General features: G+C 48.5%; 3 protein-coding genes across 3 annotated transcripts in view; 2 read left to right on the top strand and 1 right to left on the bottom strand.

Moving 5' to 3' along the window:
* Positions 1-5,101, top strand: part of IL17RA (interleukin 17 receptor A) — a 44,854-nt gene extending 39,753 nt beyond the window's left edge. The window contains exon 14 of the mRNA XM_050921053.1: positions 20-5,101. Coding sequence (XP_050777010.1) covers positions 20-1,530 — 1,511 coding nt within the window. The 3' untranslated portion in view covers positions 1,531-5,101. The remainder of the gene's footprint in view (positions 1-19) is intronic.
* Positions 1-19,213, top strand: part of CACNA1C (calcium voltage-gated channel subunit alpha1 C) — an 882,295-nt gene that overhangs the window by 795,010 nt on the left and 68,072 nt on the right. The window lies entirely within an intron of this gene.
* TMEM121B (transmembrane protein 121B) lies at positions 9,412-10,866 on the bottom strand. The gene has a single exon (XM_050936323.1). The coding sequence runs from the start codon at positions 10,864-10,866 to the stop codon at positions 9,445-9,447; it is 1,422 nt and encodes a 473-aa protein (XP_050792280.1). The 3' UTR covers positions 9,412-9,444.

Here is a 19,213-nt window from a genome sequence, read left to right on the forward strand (position 1 = left end):
TTTTTTTATCTTTTTTCAGAGCTGTTACCTGCACAGCTGACTCCACCATCCCTGAGGCCCCGGAAGGTTTGGATTGTGTACTCTGCTGACCACCCACTCTATGTGGATGTGGTGCTGAAGTTTGCCCAGTTCTTGATCACAGTCTGTGGTACTGAGGTAGTCCTGGATCTGCTGGAAAAGCGTCAGATTTCAGAGATCGGGGCCTTACCCTGGCTTACTCGACAGAAAAAGGAAATGGAGGAGCTATCTTCAAAGATCATCATTTTGTGTTCTCGGGGCACCCGGGCCAAATGGCAGGCTATGCTTGGGAAGGAGGGAACAGCCGTCTCTCTCAAGCAAGATCAGTGGCAGCCTACTGGAGACATGTTCACTCCGGCCTTGAATTTGATCCTGCCAGACTTCAAGAAGCCAGCTTGTTTTGGCATGTATATAGTCTGCTATTTTGAGGGCATAAGTGAGGATAAGGATATTCCTGATCCATTCAATGTCACATCCAAGTACCAGCTGATGGACAGGTTTGAGGACATTTACTTTCTGATCCAGGATATGGAGAAGTTTGAACCAGGGCGGATACATCAAATCCAGGAAATCACCGCTGAAAACTACGCTGAAAACTCCAATGGCTGGAAGTTGAAGGAGGCAGTACAGACATTCCAGGAATGGCAGGCAAAGCACCCTGATTGGTTTGAGAGAGAGAACACATGCTCAGAAGATGAGGAGTCTCTGGACAAGGAAATACCAGAAGAATTCATGCCAGGTAATGAACAGGTAATTAAAAAACAGCAGCTGCTTTTTCAAGAGCCTGATCCCAATGGTTGTTGTGCAGTTAGCCTCCATGTGAATGAAGATGAGGGTAGAAATTGTAAACTGCAGCTTCAGCTTAATCCACAGTGGAATCCAACTTTCCAGACCCTGATGATTCCCGTGGATGAGGCACCTCCAGTTCAGATGGTGGAGCCAATTTCTGTTACAGGAAGTAAAAATGCAGCTAGTCATCAGGTGCTGACCAACACAGACTGGATGGAAGGAATCCCTCTGCTGGAAACTAGTGTCCCAATGAGGAACAGCATCATCCCTCATGATGATTTTGATGTCCCATCATCAGACAACCAGAGATCTGCAGACCACCTCCCAAATGAAATGAGGCAGGAGCTGGAGGGGTTAATGTACTCTCTTTACCAGCAAAGTGTCATTCCTTCTGAGCCATCTCTCCATCAAGAAGATGCTGAAGAGCAGCAGCAGCAGGTGGCTTTCAATAACCCATGCAAAGATCAGAGACAGTCAGTGCAATCAGACCAGGGCTACATCTCCAGATGTTCCCCTTTGCCTCCTGATGATCTGGTGGAGGAAGAGGAAGAGGAGGACCAAGAACAGGAAATCAAGATGCCTTCTCAGTATCTCCCTCCAGAGGTCTTGGACAGTCTAAAGAGCCTCCAACAGAGGCTGCTTTTCCAGGAAATTCAGCAGAAATCTGTCTGGGAGCATATGGGTGGGATGATGGACACAGGTCATTGTGCAGCGGACTCGTAGACTGTCTGTTCAGGACCATCCCATTTGAAAAATAGGGCTGGAGGATGGTAGTGTGTATAATTTCAGCACTCTTCTTCAAGCAGTCTCCTCATCCTTGTAAAACAAGGGTCCTATGTTCTCATCAGTAGGAAATCTCTAACTGATGCATATCACCCGAAGGCAGACTTGCCGAGTGAATACAGTATGGTCCACCTACCTATACCTCTTAGAGCACAACTGTTACCTCCCAATCTATCTCTGAGTGGAGGAAGATGACAGCAATGTTAATCCCCTGCATGTGCTGTGGAGGAATTGGTACTAAATCTGTTACTCCACAAGAAATCTGTGTGTGGAATCCGCTGTGAACTAATTACAGCCAAATTATTGTGGTCCATCGGGCTGCATCTCTCAGGATGCCTGTCACACCATCATTCCAGCTTAATGTAGAGGACTAAAGTCATGATTATGGAGGAGAGGGTAAAGACTCTGATTCTGATATCAGAGTTTATTAGCTAAGCTTCATTGTGAATGCTGTAATAAGTAATTTATACCTCAGATCCCAACCAGTGATGACTACGGCCCTACCAAATTCACTGTCCATTATGGTCAATTTTGTGGCCACAGGATTTGAAGACTGGTAAATTACACATTTTCAGATGTTTAAATCTGAAATTTCACAGTGTTTAACCGTGGGGGTCCTGACCCAAAGCGATTTGTGTGCGTTGGTGGGGAGGGGTGTTGCAAACCTGTTGTAGGGGAGATCTTGGGATTGTCACCCTCACTTCTGTGCTGCCTTCAGAGCTGGACTGTCCCTCCCCTACCCACCAGAGCTAGGAGCCCCCTTTGCTGACGCAATCCTAGAAACAAGGGGACATCAGATTTCACGGGGAAGGACTTATTTCACAGTCCATGTGGTGTTTTTCATGGCCATTAAATTGATAGGCCCTAGTGATGACAGATCGCAGTAGACCCACTTGTGATAGTACCTGGGTGCTGGGATTTTCTGATGCATTACACATGTTGGCATTGCCATGCTTGCCTGGCCATTAAGCAGTGTAGCAGGATGCTGAGCAATAATTGGGATGAACATTTTTAAGTGGGTAGTTTTGTCTCGGTACTTTCCCCTCAATCCTTGATGAGTGGAAGACACTTGAAAAGCAGCAATACCAAAGATTGCTGGTGGTCAGAAAATGGGATAGGAGCTTGCAGTGTAATTACAGCAGGAAAAAGAATGTGCTGTGGGGCTGCATATGGTCTTCACATAATAGATCAGGGAAGAAATATGTTTTTTCTGTTCCACTGATAGTTCTAACCCCGATATTGTATTCATTTCTGGGCATCTCAATATCAGGAAGATTTCAAATTGGAAATATGGTGAGAAAAGCAGTAAACACAATTAAGGGTCTGAAAGACTGGAAGAAAAAATTAGTAGTAAACAGGGCTGTCAATCACATTTAATGGCTGTGATTAACTGAAAACAAAATGAACATGTTAAGCCTGTAGCAGAGGAGCTGAAAAACCCTCAGCCTGCAACTCCACGGGCAGCAAGGGAGGGGCTGAAAAAGGCCCAGCCCACAGCTTCCCAGGTAGCAGGAGGGCTGGAGCCCTGTGCCCTGAGGGGGCATGGGCAGCAGGTTGCATAGGCTGGGGGAGGCTCTGCCTCCCCAAACAGCCAGGCGTGGCCCCACCCTCTGCTTACCACGGCTCCCCATGTGCTGCTTCAGTCCTCCAGCCCCCAGTGCTCTGGGATGGGGGGTGCTGCGGCCACCTGCACTCTGGGATTGGTGGGATCAGGGGGCTGCACACTACCCGCCTTCCCAGCACTCCGGGGCCACCCGCCCTGCTGGTGCTCTTTTGGGGCTGGGGTGGAGGGGGACTAGCCTGGGGCGGGACTGGGATAGTGGCCACAGTGGGAGGGCCTCAGCTCCAGTGGGGCAGGAGGGGGGGCCTCAGACAGAAGGGGTTGGGCTGAGGGCTAGCCTCCCACAACCGGCGGTTCACGTGCTGCCCATGCAAGGGAGGCTGAAGCACCGAGCGGGGCAGAAACCCAGAGCCCCCAGCCCTGATCCTATATTTGAAAATATAGAAAACTCCCAAAAATATTTATATAAATGGTATTCTAATATTGTTTAATAGTTGATTTAAACTGCAGTTAATTTTTTTAATCACTTGACAGCCTAATAGTAAGCATAGCTTGAACATATGTTGCCTAAGGGTGGGGAATATAACCAACAAGTGAGGGATGCTGGAGTGAGACCAATGTAAGATGATCCCTGGAGATGTAACTAGTATTAATGTAAATTTGAACAGAGGAAGTTCAGGCTAAACACTGAAAAACATTTCCTAGTAGTGGAGACTGTGGAGTTGTCTCCCACAAGTGGTGCTGGAAACTTCATCAGTTGAGAGATTTCAGAACTGATTTTAACAGACTAGGAGAACACTCTGTAGTGAACAATCCAGCATTGTCCCTTGTGGGATGGGCTAGATAGAAAAGTAAACTTATTTAAAGCTGGAGATTACCTCATGCACTGTGTCAGCTTGTTCAACTCAGCCAACCAGGGAATGGCTTTGAGGAGTAAAAGCCCCCAATCCAAAGTGCCTTTTTTCCTCTCCCATGTTAGGATCATACATGACTGCTGCCTTTCCACCTTGCTAATTCCACGTATCGGACAAGATGTAATCTTATTTCTTGTATTTACGTAAAGCATTTGTCCATTCCTGAGATGGCTAACTGATTTTCTTCAGCCTATGCTCATTACATCTGAACAACTTCAAGTATTTTGTTTTTATATGATTTATACATTGGCTTTTCAAATGAAAGTTTTGAGTAGCTATTACTCCACATTGCCACTTCTGCCTATGCAACCAATACAATGATATATTTTTATAACTGATCGTATCTAGTTTTTTTTCTAATTTTCTTTTTTAATTAAAGGAATAATATACTTTCAGAAGATGCTCACACTGAAATGATTGAAGGATCTAGAATGTCCTCCTTCATTTGATCTTCACCTATGCAGGACACTTCCCCCTAGAACTCAAAACAAAGCACTGAAGTATGAAATTGAGCCAGTCATGAAATGCCAAAATGTGCAGGAAAAGGGGTGCCACCTGGGACGAGGGAGAGGGAAGGAAATCCCTCATTGAAAGTTGCCTTCCTCACAAAAATACTTGCCTACAGCAGTCAAAATTTATCTGTGGAATTTGGTTGGCTGAATGTAGGACCATCAGCAACCAGAACTGTCCATCTGCGTGTACAGCCACAAAGCAGCAAACAAAAGTTCCTGCAAATAACAATGCTCAGGACCAGAAGCTATCTTCATTTTATGTTTTGTATAGGACCAAACGTGGGTTGGGACTAAACAAACAAATAGCACTGAGCTCAACATGCTCTCCGATCATTTATCCCTATGACCACTGAGGGGGAAATAAATGTTACTGCTGTTAGAGATGGGGAAAGTAAGGTGCCAGAGGTGCCTTTTTTAATGCTTTTGCTTTGTTGTAAGCCATGAAGACTTCACAATTACCTGTACGGTTTTTGTTTGTTTTGGTAAGTCCTTTTCAAGTAATATCTTAAACTGTGCTGAGCTCAGAGTAGAAGTGCTGCCTGAAATGTGTTCTTGATTTGCTTATATCCTTCTCAAGTAGTTGTCCTTTTAGGTTGAAATTTCTCATTGGTTCTGAGTGAGGAAGTGAATGTTGAAGAAAATCTATTGTCGCTTTTAAGTAATCAGACGGGGAGGGCAAATAGTTTTGAGTTAACAGTTTAATGTAAACTGGTTGGCATTTAGTTTGTGAACGTGCCCTGCAATACCCAAATCAACGCACTGATGATAAACTCAAAGGGAAAGACACACACTTGGTCACAAATGTCTAATTTTATTTTAAGAACAATCTCATTTATTAAAAAATACAAACTCAGATTTATGCTAGTGGGGATGTCAAGCCTCCTTGTGCCACAGGCTGTATCTTTTCTCTAACTTCATTTTCCCCTCCCTTGGGTGATCACCTCTTACTGTTAGCTAGCCTCTTAAGTGAGGTCCCTAGACAGAACAACTCCCCTAACCAGTTGAATTCTGGTGCAGGGATAATTTGCACACTAGTGTATGTCAGAGTGGATGCTTAGAGCCTTTATCTTCATATGGCAGATTGTGGTTTAGCAAAATTACTCACTTAAGCCAATAATTAGAGTAGGGTGGGTAGATGTGGGTGGAGAAAAGGGCCTGCATGGAAGGTGGGGTGGGGACATAATTTTCAAAGTGTGAATATACTCATTCAGCAGAACAAGGTGGTGGGGTTAAAGAGAGGAGTTGCAGAAAGCTATGGCAGGCTTAAAAACAGAAAAGAAATTTAAGAGCTTTAATATTTAGGTATTGTTTCATAAGTGGTAATACAGCTGCCAATTTTGCCTTCAAGGTGCTTCCTTCAAGTCAGATATACTAACAAAGCTGTATGTTAGCCAAACTGCTGCTAATTAGGTTGGTGGTAGGAGGAGGTCAGGACACAATAGCAGGTACTAGGAACAACTCCATATACTAAAGAGAATAAAACTTCTATACAGAGCAATTTATAGCAAAATATATATATTCTGGACCTCTTCAGTATGCTCAACTCTACTGTGAATCAGAGAACAAATGTAACCTTAAGAGTAATGCACTGCTTATAAAATCTTATCATGTTGATAGTAGATTTAAAAAAACTTGCCATCTGAATAGTTAAATGTCCAATATGCCATTTTCACACCAGGGTCTGTTAGGTGAGGGAAGGCACTTGCTGTTGAAACAGCAGTTCCATTGCAATTGATAGCTATGGTGAAGTAGTATCAAAGTCAGAGTTATACTAACAATTCTGCTGTGACTTCTACTGTCTGAGCTGTATAAATATGTGCCAGTGACTCAGAGGGGCCAAAATCTTCATGTTTTGTATGTGAGTTTAGCATGAGTAAGAACAGCAAGGTTTAGTTCTGGCGAAGGCAGCTTTTCTCTCAATCTCTTTTTGGTAAATTGGTCTACTCTACAACTTGGCTGTTTGACTACAGGGAGCGGCGTACTCTTAGTTTAGGGAACTGATTCATTACTGTTGGAAAGGTACCTTGGTTTGTTCTGTGAGTATATTAGTTTTCTGTTTAATACTGACTGTTTTCTTGGGGAAATCCCTATGTGCATGCAGGCACACCTGCCAATTCTTCCTTTTGGCCAGGAAGCTAGCATCCCCTTGACATATCTCAGGTCACAGAGGAAGAGTTCACAGTACTTAGTTTTACAATCACAGTCACTCACAGCACCAAGATTGTCCAGACAAATAAAAAGTTACTGAAGAGAAGGCCACAGGGCAGAATTAACACAATTGCCCTTAACGAGCATTGTGTTCAGGGCTCAGATAAAAATAAAGCACTCGTGGGAAAGTTAAGCCTAGTTCTTTGCAGCTATATCTTCCCCTGCCTGTTCTTCCCAAGCTAATCACCCCAGCAGCTGTAGCTCTGAGAGAGAGACACTTTAGACCTGCCCTTCCTGAGTCAGAGATGGGGGCTGCCACAGTGCTAGGGACAGAAGAGCCTAATGGCAATTATACAGTTGTATCCATGGGCAGCAGAGGGGAAAGCTCTCAGCCTGTAAACGTTTTGTAATAACAGTGTCTTAGAGAGTAGGACATCTACCCTGCTCTGAGAGCAGGGAGGTAGTGGCAGCAGTTCTGGTTCTAGTGCCATGACTTCCACTGAAGCCTAAGGGTTGAAGGGAGGAATGTATATACATGTAGGGGGAAAGTCCCAAATGTGGTGTATAAGTCCAGCACAGGCTTTGGATAGTGATAGGTTGCACTTTGTTCCCTCTTCTAACTGGACAGGATGGGATTATAACCCTTCCTCTATGAATGCAATCCTATCAAAGAGCTGTGAAGAGGAAAAGTTACCCTTCAAACCCTGGCTGGTCCTACTTCAGTTCTTCTGGTTCCAGATGCAGCTACAGATGGTTAACAGGTCATGCCCTAAACTGTGCCAAACTGATTCATGGAACTTAAAAATTAAGGACAGCTGCATTTCAACAAGACCAAGTGCTTTACAATTGACTCTACCCTCAACCCATGCACATGGAGAACAGTGTTGGGATAGGGTAGGTTGCACCAAAGTGTGTGAGATACACCCTGGGACCCTTTCACGGGGGGCTCATTGTAGCACTTCACTTTCTGTGTCTGGACATTAAATGAGGTTCAGCATCTGGCCCACTCCAAGCAGCACCAAGATTCTCCTGCTGGGGTAGAGGGGATCAGTTCACAGGCTGCATCCTCAGCTGTAGGGGTGGTGTCTCCATGTACCTACAGCCAGTCTTCCCAGTCTGTCAAATCTCAATGGAGGGTGCCCTTACTGTCCACATAAGAAATAAACACTGATCCTTAAAACATGCATATCCACAGAAAAACAAGACCCTGAACACACACATGCTGCTGCTTGAACAAGCAGGTGACCCTGTTCTCACCGGAAATAAACTTTTCAATCTGGAGGGACTGTAGGCCCTGAGCCATGTCCATTTCAGACTCACTTGTGTCTTTAGCACATAAAGTCAGCATAGTTGCAACAACATTCAAACACAGAGGTAGACATTTTCAACAAGGGGGAATGGTGGCTCCCCTGTAAATTTGCTGGTCACCACCCTATTCTGAGAAATTCCCCCAATTAGGGGTTCAAAGTCTCTTCCTCATTTCACCTCAGTGGGTGGAAAACAGATGGTACCTTTGCAGTATACAAGCTTAAAAGCAAACTTTTTTGTGGTCATATATATGCAAGGAGATAGCATCACCACTTAGTCTCTGCTAAAGTCTCTCTCATCGTGCTCAGCAGGAGCTGTCAAAACAGTCCACTGGTCTCCATTGCTTAGGTGCTGAGGAATAATGAAGAAACAATGAAACCCATGATGCAAACATGATATGGCACACAAGAGGAAATAGACACCACAAAAGGTGCAGAGGCCTGCAAGGACAGGCGTACTTTCCTGGGAAAAGCTGTGTTATTCCCTAGGGATAGGATGATCTCTGCATAGACTCCACTGATGGATTTGTTTGGGGAAATGGGAAAGAGAAATGAGGTGTTAAACTAAACAAAAATGTATCCCTCACCTGCTCTTAATTGCAATGTCAGTGATGTGAGGACCCTGAGCAGCAGGCAGAGCAGTTCTGCCAGGGAGATGAATTACTTCCCGTAGTGTAATGGCAGTATTGCTCGGTGACTTTCAGCTGCGTGGGAAGCAGCTTTGCCTGTCAGGAGCAAAGGACTGGTACAGAGAATCTGACCAGAGTGGTAGGTAGATAAGGCAGGGGATGGTTGGGGAACCTCCCTCTACCCTGTGATCTCTGGGAGGTGGGTAGCCCCCTCTTTTGTCCCCAGTCCCCATAGGCAGTAGTGTTATGAGGCCTCTCAAAGACGGGAGAAGAGTAAAGAGAACCTGACCAGCTCCCAAGGCTGGGGAGGAGGCAGAGGTGTGTGGATCTCCCTTCTGTGCAAGGAGGTTGAATTCATGAGGGTGGCCAGGGGGAAGGTTTAGCTGGGTAATTTCCCGCTCCCCTCAGTTCTGGAAAGTCGAGCTCACAAGATTAGGAAAGGGGGAGAATTCAGGGGGCAAGGATAGGTATGGGGGTAACTTCCTTTCCCCTCAGAACTCTGTGACCAGCCCATAATACTGAGACAGCGCAAGGAGGCTGGTAAGTGCAGAGGTCAGTGCTGGTTATGTAGACGAGAGGGCTTGGGGTACGAAGGGCAAGGGATGGAGTTACGGTGCGGTAAAATTAAGCCCTCTGTCCATCCCCGCTGCTTAAGGTTAGGTGTTACTAGGTGGCAAACGGGGGTTGGAGGGGGCAGGTGACGAGAGGAGTGGGCTGAGGGGGGAGGGTTCCTGGCCGGGGAGGGGAGAGAGGGGGGTGGGGGCAGGGGCCCCCCGCCCCCGCTCAGTTCTGGGCGCTGACCGCCAGGGTGTTGACGTAGCCGTGGGGCCCCATGTCGTTCTCGGAGATGCAGTGGCTGAGCTGGGCGGCGCCGGGCCCCGGGCCAGGGGCCGCGCTGTACTTGGCGCCCCCGGCGGCGGGGCGGAGCAGGCAGCAGGTCTCCATGGCCTCGAGGCCGCGGCAGGCCAGGAAGAAGAGGTTCTTGAGCATGAAGACGGAGAGCGGCTGCTGGTAGCGCAGCAGCAGGAGGCAGCGCAGGGCGAGCAGCGGCGCGTCCAGCAGCCCGGCGGGCAGCAGCAGGTGCAGGGCCAGGCGGGCGGCCCCCGGCGGCCGGGCGGCGCTGAGCTCGTAGAGCCAGAGCACGGGCGAGGCCAGGCAGAGGAAGTAGACGGCGATGAGCAGGTAGCGCAGCGGGCCGGGCAGCGGGGCCGGGCGGCCGGGCTGCAGCACCAGTTCCAGCAGGGTGAAGCTGTCCAGCAGGTCTAGGCAGGTGGCCAGGAAGGCGGCGGCTGCGCGGTGCTGGGGCGGGGGCTGGGGCGGCAGCAGCAGCTGGCCGGCGCCGTCGGGGCCGATGGCCCGCAGCAGGCAGTAGAGCAGCGGGGCGGAGAGCGCCAGGGTGACGCGGAAGCCGGTGGTGCCCAGCGGCAGGCGCAGCTCGATCAGCTCCAGGATGGAGGTGCCCAGGATCAGCGCCGCCTTGGGGGTGAAGGCGATGGAGTAGATCAGCCAGGCCAGGTGCGCGTAGGCGAAGTCCCCTCCCCGCAGGGGGCCCCCAGCCCGGCCCGCGCCCCGGCCGCCGTGCGGGGGGTGCAGCAGCAGCGGGTGCAGCGGCGGGGGGTGACCCTGCGGGGGGCGCTCCCGGCGCCGGGCCCGGCTGTTGCGGCAGAAGAAGATGCCCCAGCCGGCCGCCAGCACCAGGTCGGTGGCGATCCAGCTGCACCAGTAGAGGTCGGTGACGGCGATCAGGTAAAGGTCCAGCAGCGCGCCCTGCCCCAGCAGCAGCACCAGGGACAGCGCCTTGTAGCCCCAGCGCGACCCGCCGGAGCCCCCGCCCGGCCACAGCAGCCCTCCAGCTGTGGCCGCCGCTGCCCCCCCGGCCGGGCCCGCGCCCCCGTACAGCTCCCCCGCCGTCATGCTGCAGCCCGAGCTGCTGCTGCTGCTGCTGGAGGCCGGGGAGGAGGCGGCGGGGGCCGGCGCGGCCGGGGCCGGCACCAGGGGTTTGCTGATGCTCTCCTCCTCCTCGCCGCTGCTGCTGCTGCGGGCCCGGGCCGAGTCCGAGCTGGAGCCCGACACGCGGTGGCTGCGGCCGCCCAGGAACAGGGGCTGCAGGTCGACGGCGGGGTGAGCGGGCGGCGGCGGCGGCTGGAAGGAGCCGGAGGAGGAGGAGGAGGAGCCCGAGCGCTGGTTGGAGACAGCTCGGTGCATTGTCCTCCCCGGCCCCAGAGCGAGGGGCCCGGGCCCCGGCCGCGCTCAGCTCCGGCCGGCGGCACCGAGGGTTGGGGCCAGGGGCTGGAGGGGGCCAGCGAGCGCGGAGCCCCGCCTGGATCCGCCGCAATCCCGGAGCGGCTCCACGGGCGAGAGGCGGGCTCCGGAGAAGGCAGCGGCGGCTCCACGCGCGAGAGAGGCGGGGAGCTGCGAGGGGGCCCGCGGGGGGCGGGGAGAGGCGGAACGAGGAGACTCCCCGAGTGGCGGGAAGGCTGAGGCGAGGCTGAGCCTTCTCCGGCAGCTCGGGTGGGGGGTGCGTGGGCTGGAGCGGGGAGCGGCTGTGCCGCGGGAGGCAGGGCCTGGGGCCCCCGCAGCAGGAGCGTGGGCTGAGCCCAGGTCAGTGCCTCAGCCCCCGGGAGAGGAACCCCGCACCTGGCTGGGCTGGGAGCACAAAGGCTGCAAATTGCGGCCCTTGGTCTGTAATGAACACCAGGCTCAATCCTCAGTTAGCAAATGCCTCCTCCCCCGACAGCATACACGTGCCACTGCCAGGTCTCACCCCCCGCGGCCTGCGATCCCATAGCCACATGGCAATGGACAGCAGACGTCCCTCGTGCCACGGCTAGGGCCGGCAGAGCGCCACAGGGTTATTATTGAGCTGGTGCAGCCAGGCTGACCGCATGACCGCTGCCAGCTCATGACTGGGCACTAGCCCCTCCTGACCGCAGGCTGATCTTCAGCACTCAACACCCAGGGACAGTGTCTCTAAGGCAGGCAGCTGACCAATAAAGGGCCAGCTGGTGGTGGCCAAGCACGACTTCAGGCCTCTTGAGGCCAGTTCTCAATGCTACAGCCCTATTACTGATAAAGAGCGTCAAACCCTCTTATACCCAGTAGTCACTGCTGGCAATGCTTATGACATACTGCTCGCCTCCTGCTATATTGGTTAAGCAACGGCCATGTTTCAGATCCATATAAGAGGGTCGGAAGTACACAAGGTTGATAAATCCATGCTTTTATATATCATTTCACCTTCTTTTGGTGCCAGACCCTATGCAGGGCCTTCCTGGCTGAGGCTGCTAAACCTATTCTCCTTAAGATGGAGCCAAGGTTTTGTCACTAACCCTAACTATTCTTGGCAGCATTGTGTTCAAACAACCTCGGGATAATGTTAGCACCACTGTCTAATGTATTAGATCTTTGTCTTCAGATTAGGGTAAATTTACCCACCTGAACATGAATTTTCTCAGGTTGACACCCTGACTTTTGTTTTGCTGACAGGCTTGATGATGACTCTTCAGACATCTACTGGGTTCTATTGAAAAGCAAGAGCTTTTGACCCAATAAATCTCTATTGCTTTTAATGTAGCTATTATACTTTGAACCGTGAGACCTGTGTTTTAGTTCTACCAGTTGCATGGGTTGTGAATTCAGCTGTCACTCTGAAAATCTCACGCACCTGTCCTGATCCACTTTGCAGTAGTCTAGTTTATGGACAAGTTGCTCCATATACCATTAGTGTTGCCTGCGATAATTGTGTTGTCTTGATGGCTGCACCAAAGGTATCTGGATGTTCTCAGCAATGCACTGGGCTGTGCTATAAGTACTATGTGTTGGCTACATTCATTGGTATTGCCTCCAGTGCATGGATCATTTTTGCCTTTTGATTGGAGTTTTGTTTCACAAAGCTTTTGGGACTTGTGGTCTGCTATTAGTCAAAGCGTCATCTGTCCTGTACACCTGGTTACTATGAGGAACACTCCAATTACCATGCTGGGGGTAAGGGGAAAGGAAGACTAAAAGGGTGGTACTAATAAGAGACCTAGTGAAAACCCGTGTGCCAGAGGCTGTTGGCCAGGGACTCAGATCTTTTTATTACTCAGTTCAGCCAAGGTACTGCGTACATAGAGAAATTCCCCTACTCCAGTGGGACAAAGACCCTGCTTACATGTGGGAAAAATAGAAATGGCATTCTCAGTCTCAAAAAGCAAAATACATCTGTGGTCAAATCCTTGAGCACTGGGGGTGCAATACAATGAGCTAACTGTTTCCTGGTGAATCACAAAATTCCTGGTGCAGCACATGGAGGTGGTAACAGTTCTTTACGAGCAAGCAACAGTAGCTATTAAGCACATAGACTAAATTTTAAATAACCTCCATGCCTAGCTCCTCCATTTTCAACAACTTTAAAAATAATGGCTAGGGTGTCTGATTAAAACTGATACCAAACCCAACTGAAGCCAACAGCTGCAAGCAGGTTTTAATAAAATAGATATTGCAACTGCCTAAAAATTACTATGTTCAGGCTTCACAATTATTTGGGAAGTAGGAAGCAGAGGGCCCCCAGAGCCCTCCCCCTCTCCCCCATCCCTCTTTAGTGGGAGGACTTGGCTTTGGCAGGGGGCAATTGTTTTTGGCATAATTCAAGAGGAAACAAACCAGCTGTTTTACTTTTGGGAAATGAGACAAAACATGCTGAAAGTAAAGACCAGGTGCTAAAATCCTAATTATGTCTCTCAAGCACTGTCAGAAATTGGGAGTTTGAGGGAAAAATGGAAGAGGCTACATTGAATTCTAAGAGTTTGAATTAGAGGAATCACATTAAGCCATATTTAAAATGCAGCAAGTGTGGGATGGGAACACTGAACAGTGATTCTGTGATGCACATTTGATCAGCTAACTGCAGTGTCAAATGTGCAGGTTGGAAGTCTATAGCCTTAGGTAGAACATTTTCACCAGGCCAGTAACAAAATACAGAGACATTTCAATTTATTTATTTCAAACACTGAAAATATGTCACTAAAGTGTTCATTCTGTACTATAAATTCATGGGTACAGTCATTTTGCTATAGACCAGTGGTTCCCAAATGGGAGTTCATGAAATGTTACAGGGGTTCTCAGGAAAAAGTTCCCTAATAGCGGACAGAGCTGTCCCTATCGAACCCCGGGCAGCACGGGGCCAGCAGCCTGGAGCCCCTGGACTTCCCAGAGCTAAGCAGATCAAAGCAAGCATATCTATCACGCTGAGGAGATTTAAACTTCAAGGCTCCTCATAAGAATTGGAAAGGGAGATGGATATTTTTTGCTGTTTTTAAAATTAAATAGGCAGCTAGTATTGTTTTTAAAATTATTATGAAGAACAAGTTTAAGCTTTGTTGTAACGTGCATTGTTTGCCTGGACTGCTCAAGACCTGAATGCTTGTGTAGGAGGAACTCTTTGAGCTGGCTTCTTAAATACCTTCATGCTGTTTCATAGCTGATACTCCTTGATGAACCACAAGAGCCTTGTTTAACAGGTTTATTCAAAGTGATACAAGCTACAAAAGTGAGATCTTGGTAGAGTGTTGCCATTTTCATAATGTAATAAAAATACTGTAATGATAAATCATAATAATAGTGTGTAATAAGCATGTCATTAAAAATAAATTTTATATTTCCAAGATCACTGCTTTTATAATTTATACTCAGGTAAAGGAGACAATCCCTGGAAATATTCATTTTTAGGAGGAGGTTCGTGAGACTTGACATTTTAGTGAAAGGGGTTCACAGACTGTTAAAGTTTGGGAACCAGCGCACTACAGTATCCCTGCTAGAAAATTTTTTCATAGCATACAAAAAAATTGACAGAAACAAAGAATATTACACCAATGAAATGCCCTTCCCTTGGCAGGAAAGTTAGAAGCATCATAGGCCAGATTAATTTCTGTGGTAGCTCCAGTGACTTCGGTGAGGTTTACACCAGCGGTGAATGTGGCCCATTGATTGAAAATTGCTAGAAGGATGTGTTGTTCAGGCCAAATGTGTCAGGTCATGCTCAGACGTTTTTTGGACAAACAGAACAAAATACAGAAAAAGAGATGTCTCTTTAAAAAAAAACACAGCAACCCCAAGACGACAGAAGCCGCTAAACTAGCCCTGGCTGCCACTGCAAACACTCATAAAACACTCGCTGTATTAACAGTTTTATTTCCCCAAACAACTTCCCTTAGCTTAGATAAATACACTGGTTCAAAGGTGTAGCTCTGGAATCAGATTGGTTTTAATATTAAAGCTAAAATTCACATCTAAAATAGATGTAAGTACACTATTACAGAACATACAGTAGAGCAGATGTGGGCAAACTATGGCCCGCAGGCCACATCCAGCCCACGGGACCGTCCTGCCCAGCCCCTGAGCTCTTGGCCGTGGAGCCTAGTACCCCATCCCCTCTCCGCTGTCCCCCCTCCCGGGCCACCGCACAGACCACGCTCTGGCCTCTGCTCCCACTGGGCAGCATGTGACGCGCAGCTGCCTCTGGCCAGGTGTCATGGCTGCAAGCTCCTGCTGCTGATAAGCGAGTGGGGGGGTTGAGTAAGGGAGCAGGGGGTCCTGAGGGGCAGTCAGGGAGGAGGGGGCAGTTAGATGGGGCAGAGGCTCTGGAGGTGCAGTCAGGGGATGGGAAATGGAGAGTTGGGCAGGGGAGTCCCAGGGACCTGTCAGGGGGCAGGGATGTGGATGGGTCGGGAGGGCAGTCAGGGGACAGGGAGTGAAGAGGGTGGGATCCTGTGTGCAGTTAGGGGCGGGTGGTCCCGGGAGGGTGTGGTCAGGGGACAAGGAACAGAGGACGGTTGGATAGGGGGTAGAAGTCCCAGGAGGGGGCAGTCCGGGGACAAGGAGCGGGGGGGGGGAGTCAGATGGGTTGGGAGTTCTGAGGGGGGCAGTCACAGGGTGGGAGAGGCAGATGCGGGAGAGGGGCCAGGCTGTTTGGGGAGGCACAGCCTTCCCTACCTGGCCCACCATACAGTTACGCAACCCCGATGTGGCCCTCGGGCCAAAAAGTTTGCCCACCCCTGCGGTAGAGTCTGAAGAAGCTATCTCTGGACTAGGGAAGAGAGGGATAAACTCCAGCATTGGGCTAGAAGGAGGGACTCCCTGAGTCTCTGCTCACAGAGACTAGTCTGGTGCCACTGGGGGGGGGGGGGTGTCATCTCCCTCTCCAGAGATTTCTCTCTCTCTCTCTCTCGTCACCCAACCCCCATTTCTACTGGATGAAATTCAAGCTCCTCCCCATATACAAGGGTCCTCAGTAGTTTTTCCCCTTTTCCTGCTCTGTTTTTCTCTTTTCATATTTCTTGCCTTATTGCTCCCTTTGAGCCTCATCCAAAGTCCACTGACATCAGTGGAAGATGCAGATGCTCCGCAGCTGTCAGAATGAGCCCCTTAGAATGTAGCTGTTCAGGGCAAGAAGCAGCGCTCAGTGCTTGGACAGTGCTCTGTAAAAAGCACTTCTGTAACAATTATTGAATGCCCATATCTATTGCTGGTCAAACCACCCACAAAGAGGCAAATTTACTCCAAAACAGAAGGCGTTGAAGTTTGACAAGAATCGGGGGGGAGGGGGAGTTGAGGGTGTACTCAGTTACGCAGTTGGGAGTACATGATACACAGAGTACAAGAAGCACTGGCAATGATACCGAGGCCACAGTCCCACAGAATATTAACATGGCTTGTTACTCACTCCCAACTGTTAAATGGTTAAGCTGTACCTCACCTGCAGCTAATTCCTATAGACCAGTGTTTTTCAACCTTTTTGAGATCAGGGACAGGCTTGCTGCCTTCCTAATCTGTGTCAGGGAGATCTCAGGGACTAGCACCATTGAGAAATACTGCTTTAACCAGAAGGCAAAAGGATTTCACTTCACTCCAGCACTAAGGTACAGCCATTAAAGGACTTCTCTTCTGCTTTCCTCACCCCTCCCCAGCCAAATACACACAAACATGCTGCAAAATAGAACTTTCTACCAAAAAGGATAGGCCCTTAAAATGACCATCATTTGTCCCCCAAGGTCACTCAGTGTATGGCCACAGGCTGCTCTAAGTAGTGCACTTGTTTTGGAGAGGTGGGGCGAAAGTTCTTTTTCACCACTCTTAAATCTCTCACCACTTTTGGCTCATGCAAACCGACAGACTGCAGAATGCACTGGGTGTGCCCTTACTTGGCTAGAACCTGGATTTGAGAGCAGGGAGACGTGCTGGAAGGTCCCCTCCCTACTCCTCTACCCCTTCCCAAAGAAAAATGGTTTCAAAATCCAAATTAAAAGCCTTTGAGTGAAAAGTTATGGGTCAAAATACAGCACTACCTCAGCAGCATGGTCTACAAGTAATAGAACCATGTGATTAACTCACTACCAATGACAGGAGCTGCTGAAGGCCACCTTACACTCATAGCCACAACAGGTTAGGGGATCACACTGTTCTAGCTATTGAGACATCTAAAGATGCAACAGGTACCTGGGCACTTTTGAAAATCCCGCTAAGCACCTGCCTCCATCTTTAGATGCCTAAATACCTTTAAAAATCTGGCCCAGAATGACAAGTGGAAGGAGTGTCCAAGTTATCAGTCAACAGCTGTTTTGTGATCCACGTCTATGTAAGGCTACTGCCCAGTGGAAAGCTGCCCACAGCCAACAAGACCCATCATAATTAGCACCCTTACTGGCTGGCTATGCTGGGAGACCACAGACTGAATTATCATAGAGGATGAGCTCCCCTTCCACTGTGAGAGGTCACCCATCGAGGTAAGGATTGGGTACACAAGCAGAGACAATGGAGCTGCTCTACAGTTAAACAGAACGTGTGCCCTTGTGATGGCAGGCTGGCGCACACAGTAAAGGTCACTTACAGAAAATTTGCATAGCACAGAGTGGCTCATGAATTTAGATACAATCCTATGGCTGGACGGCCTTCTTCAGTGATGTATTAAGTCTAAAATCCTCCACATAAGCGACAGGTCTGTAAATGGCGTCATTTGGAGCAACACATATTAGCAAGACTTCTTTGCACTTCCACAAACCAAGAAACTCAGAGCAAAGCCTCTGTTCTTACCCCCACCCTGCTTGTTCCCAGTGACACTTGACCCCCACTAAGACCTGTGGGGAGAACAAGAAGGAAAGAATACCTTCTCATTGTAATTTTCATAGGACTTGCTACCAAGGATTCTCTGATGTTTGGCCTTTCCTTTCTTTTGTTAGAATGTAACTGTGACTGATTGCAACACTGTATTCACACCCTATTGTAATAAGCTTTGTATAGTATATGCCTTGTGAAGTACCATTGGAAAGCTAACCACTCCCTGGTCAGTAATAGTCTGGTGAAATGTATATAGCAAGATTATATGTAAAGTTATGAACATAATCTGAAATCATAATTGAAGTGTGTTTACCAGACAAACCTGGGGAATGGATAAACTTTTCTCAAACACAAAGGACAAGTTGACACCACTAGCCAGCTGTCATCAAAGCTGATGGGGCATCAAGTGGCCATTCTTTGGCAAGGAAGAGGGGGAGGAATGAACAGCTCTGCATCTTAGCACACAGCAGCATGAAACTTCCCCACCACCAGACTCCATAGCTTTCCATTGGAAAGAACATTATCTAGGCGTCACTCCCAGGGAAACGCATTTCAAAGGAGGCCTGAACTATAAACGTGATGGGCAAAAACACTCCATGTTATCTATCCCTATCTGATGCAAGAGATCTTTCCACTGCTCTATTGTGTGTGGAAATACAGCACCAGAAACGCTGTCCTGAAAGCTCTGAAAGCAGACTTCAGCACTAAAAGTGCTTACCTGTCACCATTAGCTGAAGTTGAAAGCAATTGAGATTTGGTCTTGTTTGAATTACTAAAATTGGAGTAGTGACAGTGAAACAATGTTAAGGTCCATATAAGTGTATAATTTGTTTGATAATTATAAGAGTTAAATGGTTAATAAAGATGGTTTTAAGTATTAGAGCTAAGGAAAACAAAATGGCATTGTAAGCAGTCAGATAAATCCAAAATGGAGGTCTGGGAGAGATTCAACCAATAGCAAACAGACAGGCTGAGGTGATACAAAGGTCACTCCAAAACCTGAGAAGAGGAGTTAGGCAGAAAACACAGGTCTTCAAACAGGTACAGCTTTGATTGACCAATAGCAGGCTTGAAGCTGATTGGTTCATGATAGGGATTAAAGAATCAACCAATCAGAACAGATCAAAATATGTATATAAGGCAGGGAGCCACTAGGCTTTAACTTGTCTTGTAAGGGAAAAGATACTGGGGGGGGGGGGGTGTGGGAAGATGGTATTGGGGAAGATAGAAACAGGAAAGAAGGAAGACCACTAAAAGAGCTAAATTGCTAAGAAGCAGCAAGCAGAAAGAGCAGCTGCAATTAACATTAATGCTACTGCAGAAGGACCAGTTGAAGGGAAGAAACCTTGAAGAAGTAAGCATAAGGACATACTCTATGTAATGTATAAATTTGTATGTATGAGATAATAAAGCTGGACAATTGTGTGTGTGTGTTATATGTATAGTTTTAATCTTTAAG

Source organism: Gopherus flavomarginatus, chromosome 1 (genome assembly GCF_025201925.1).
Source record: "Gopherus flavomarginatus isolate rGopFla2 chromosome 1, rGopFla2.mat.asm, whole genome shotgun sequence".
Lineage (NCBI taxonomy): Eukaryota > Metazoa > Chordata > Testudines > Testudinidae > Gopherus > Gopherus flavomarginatus.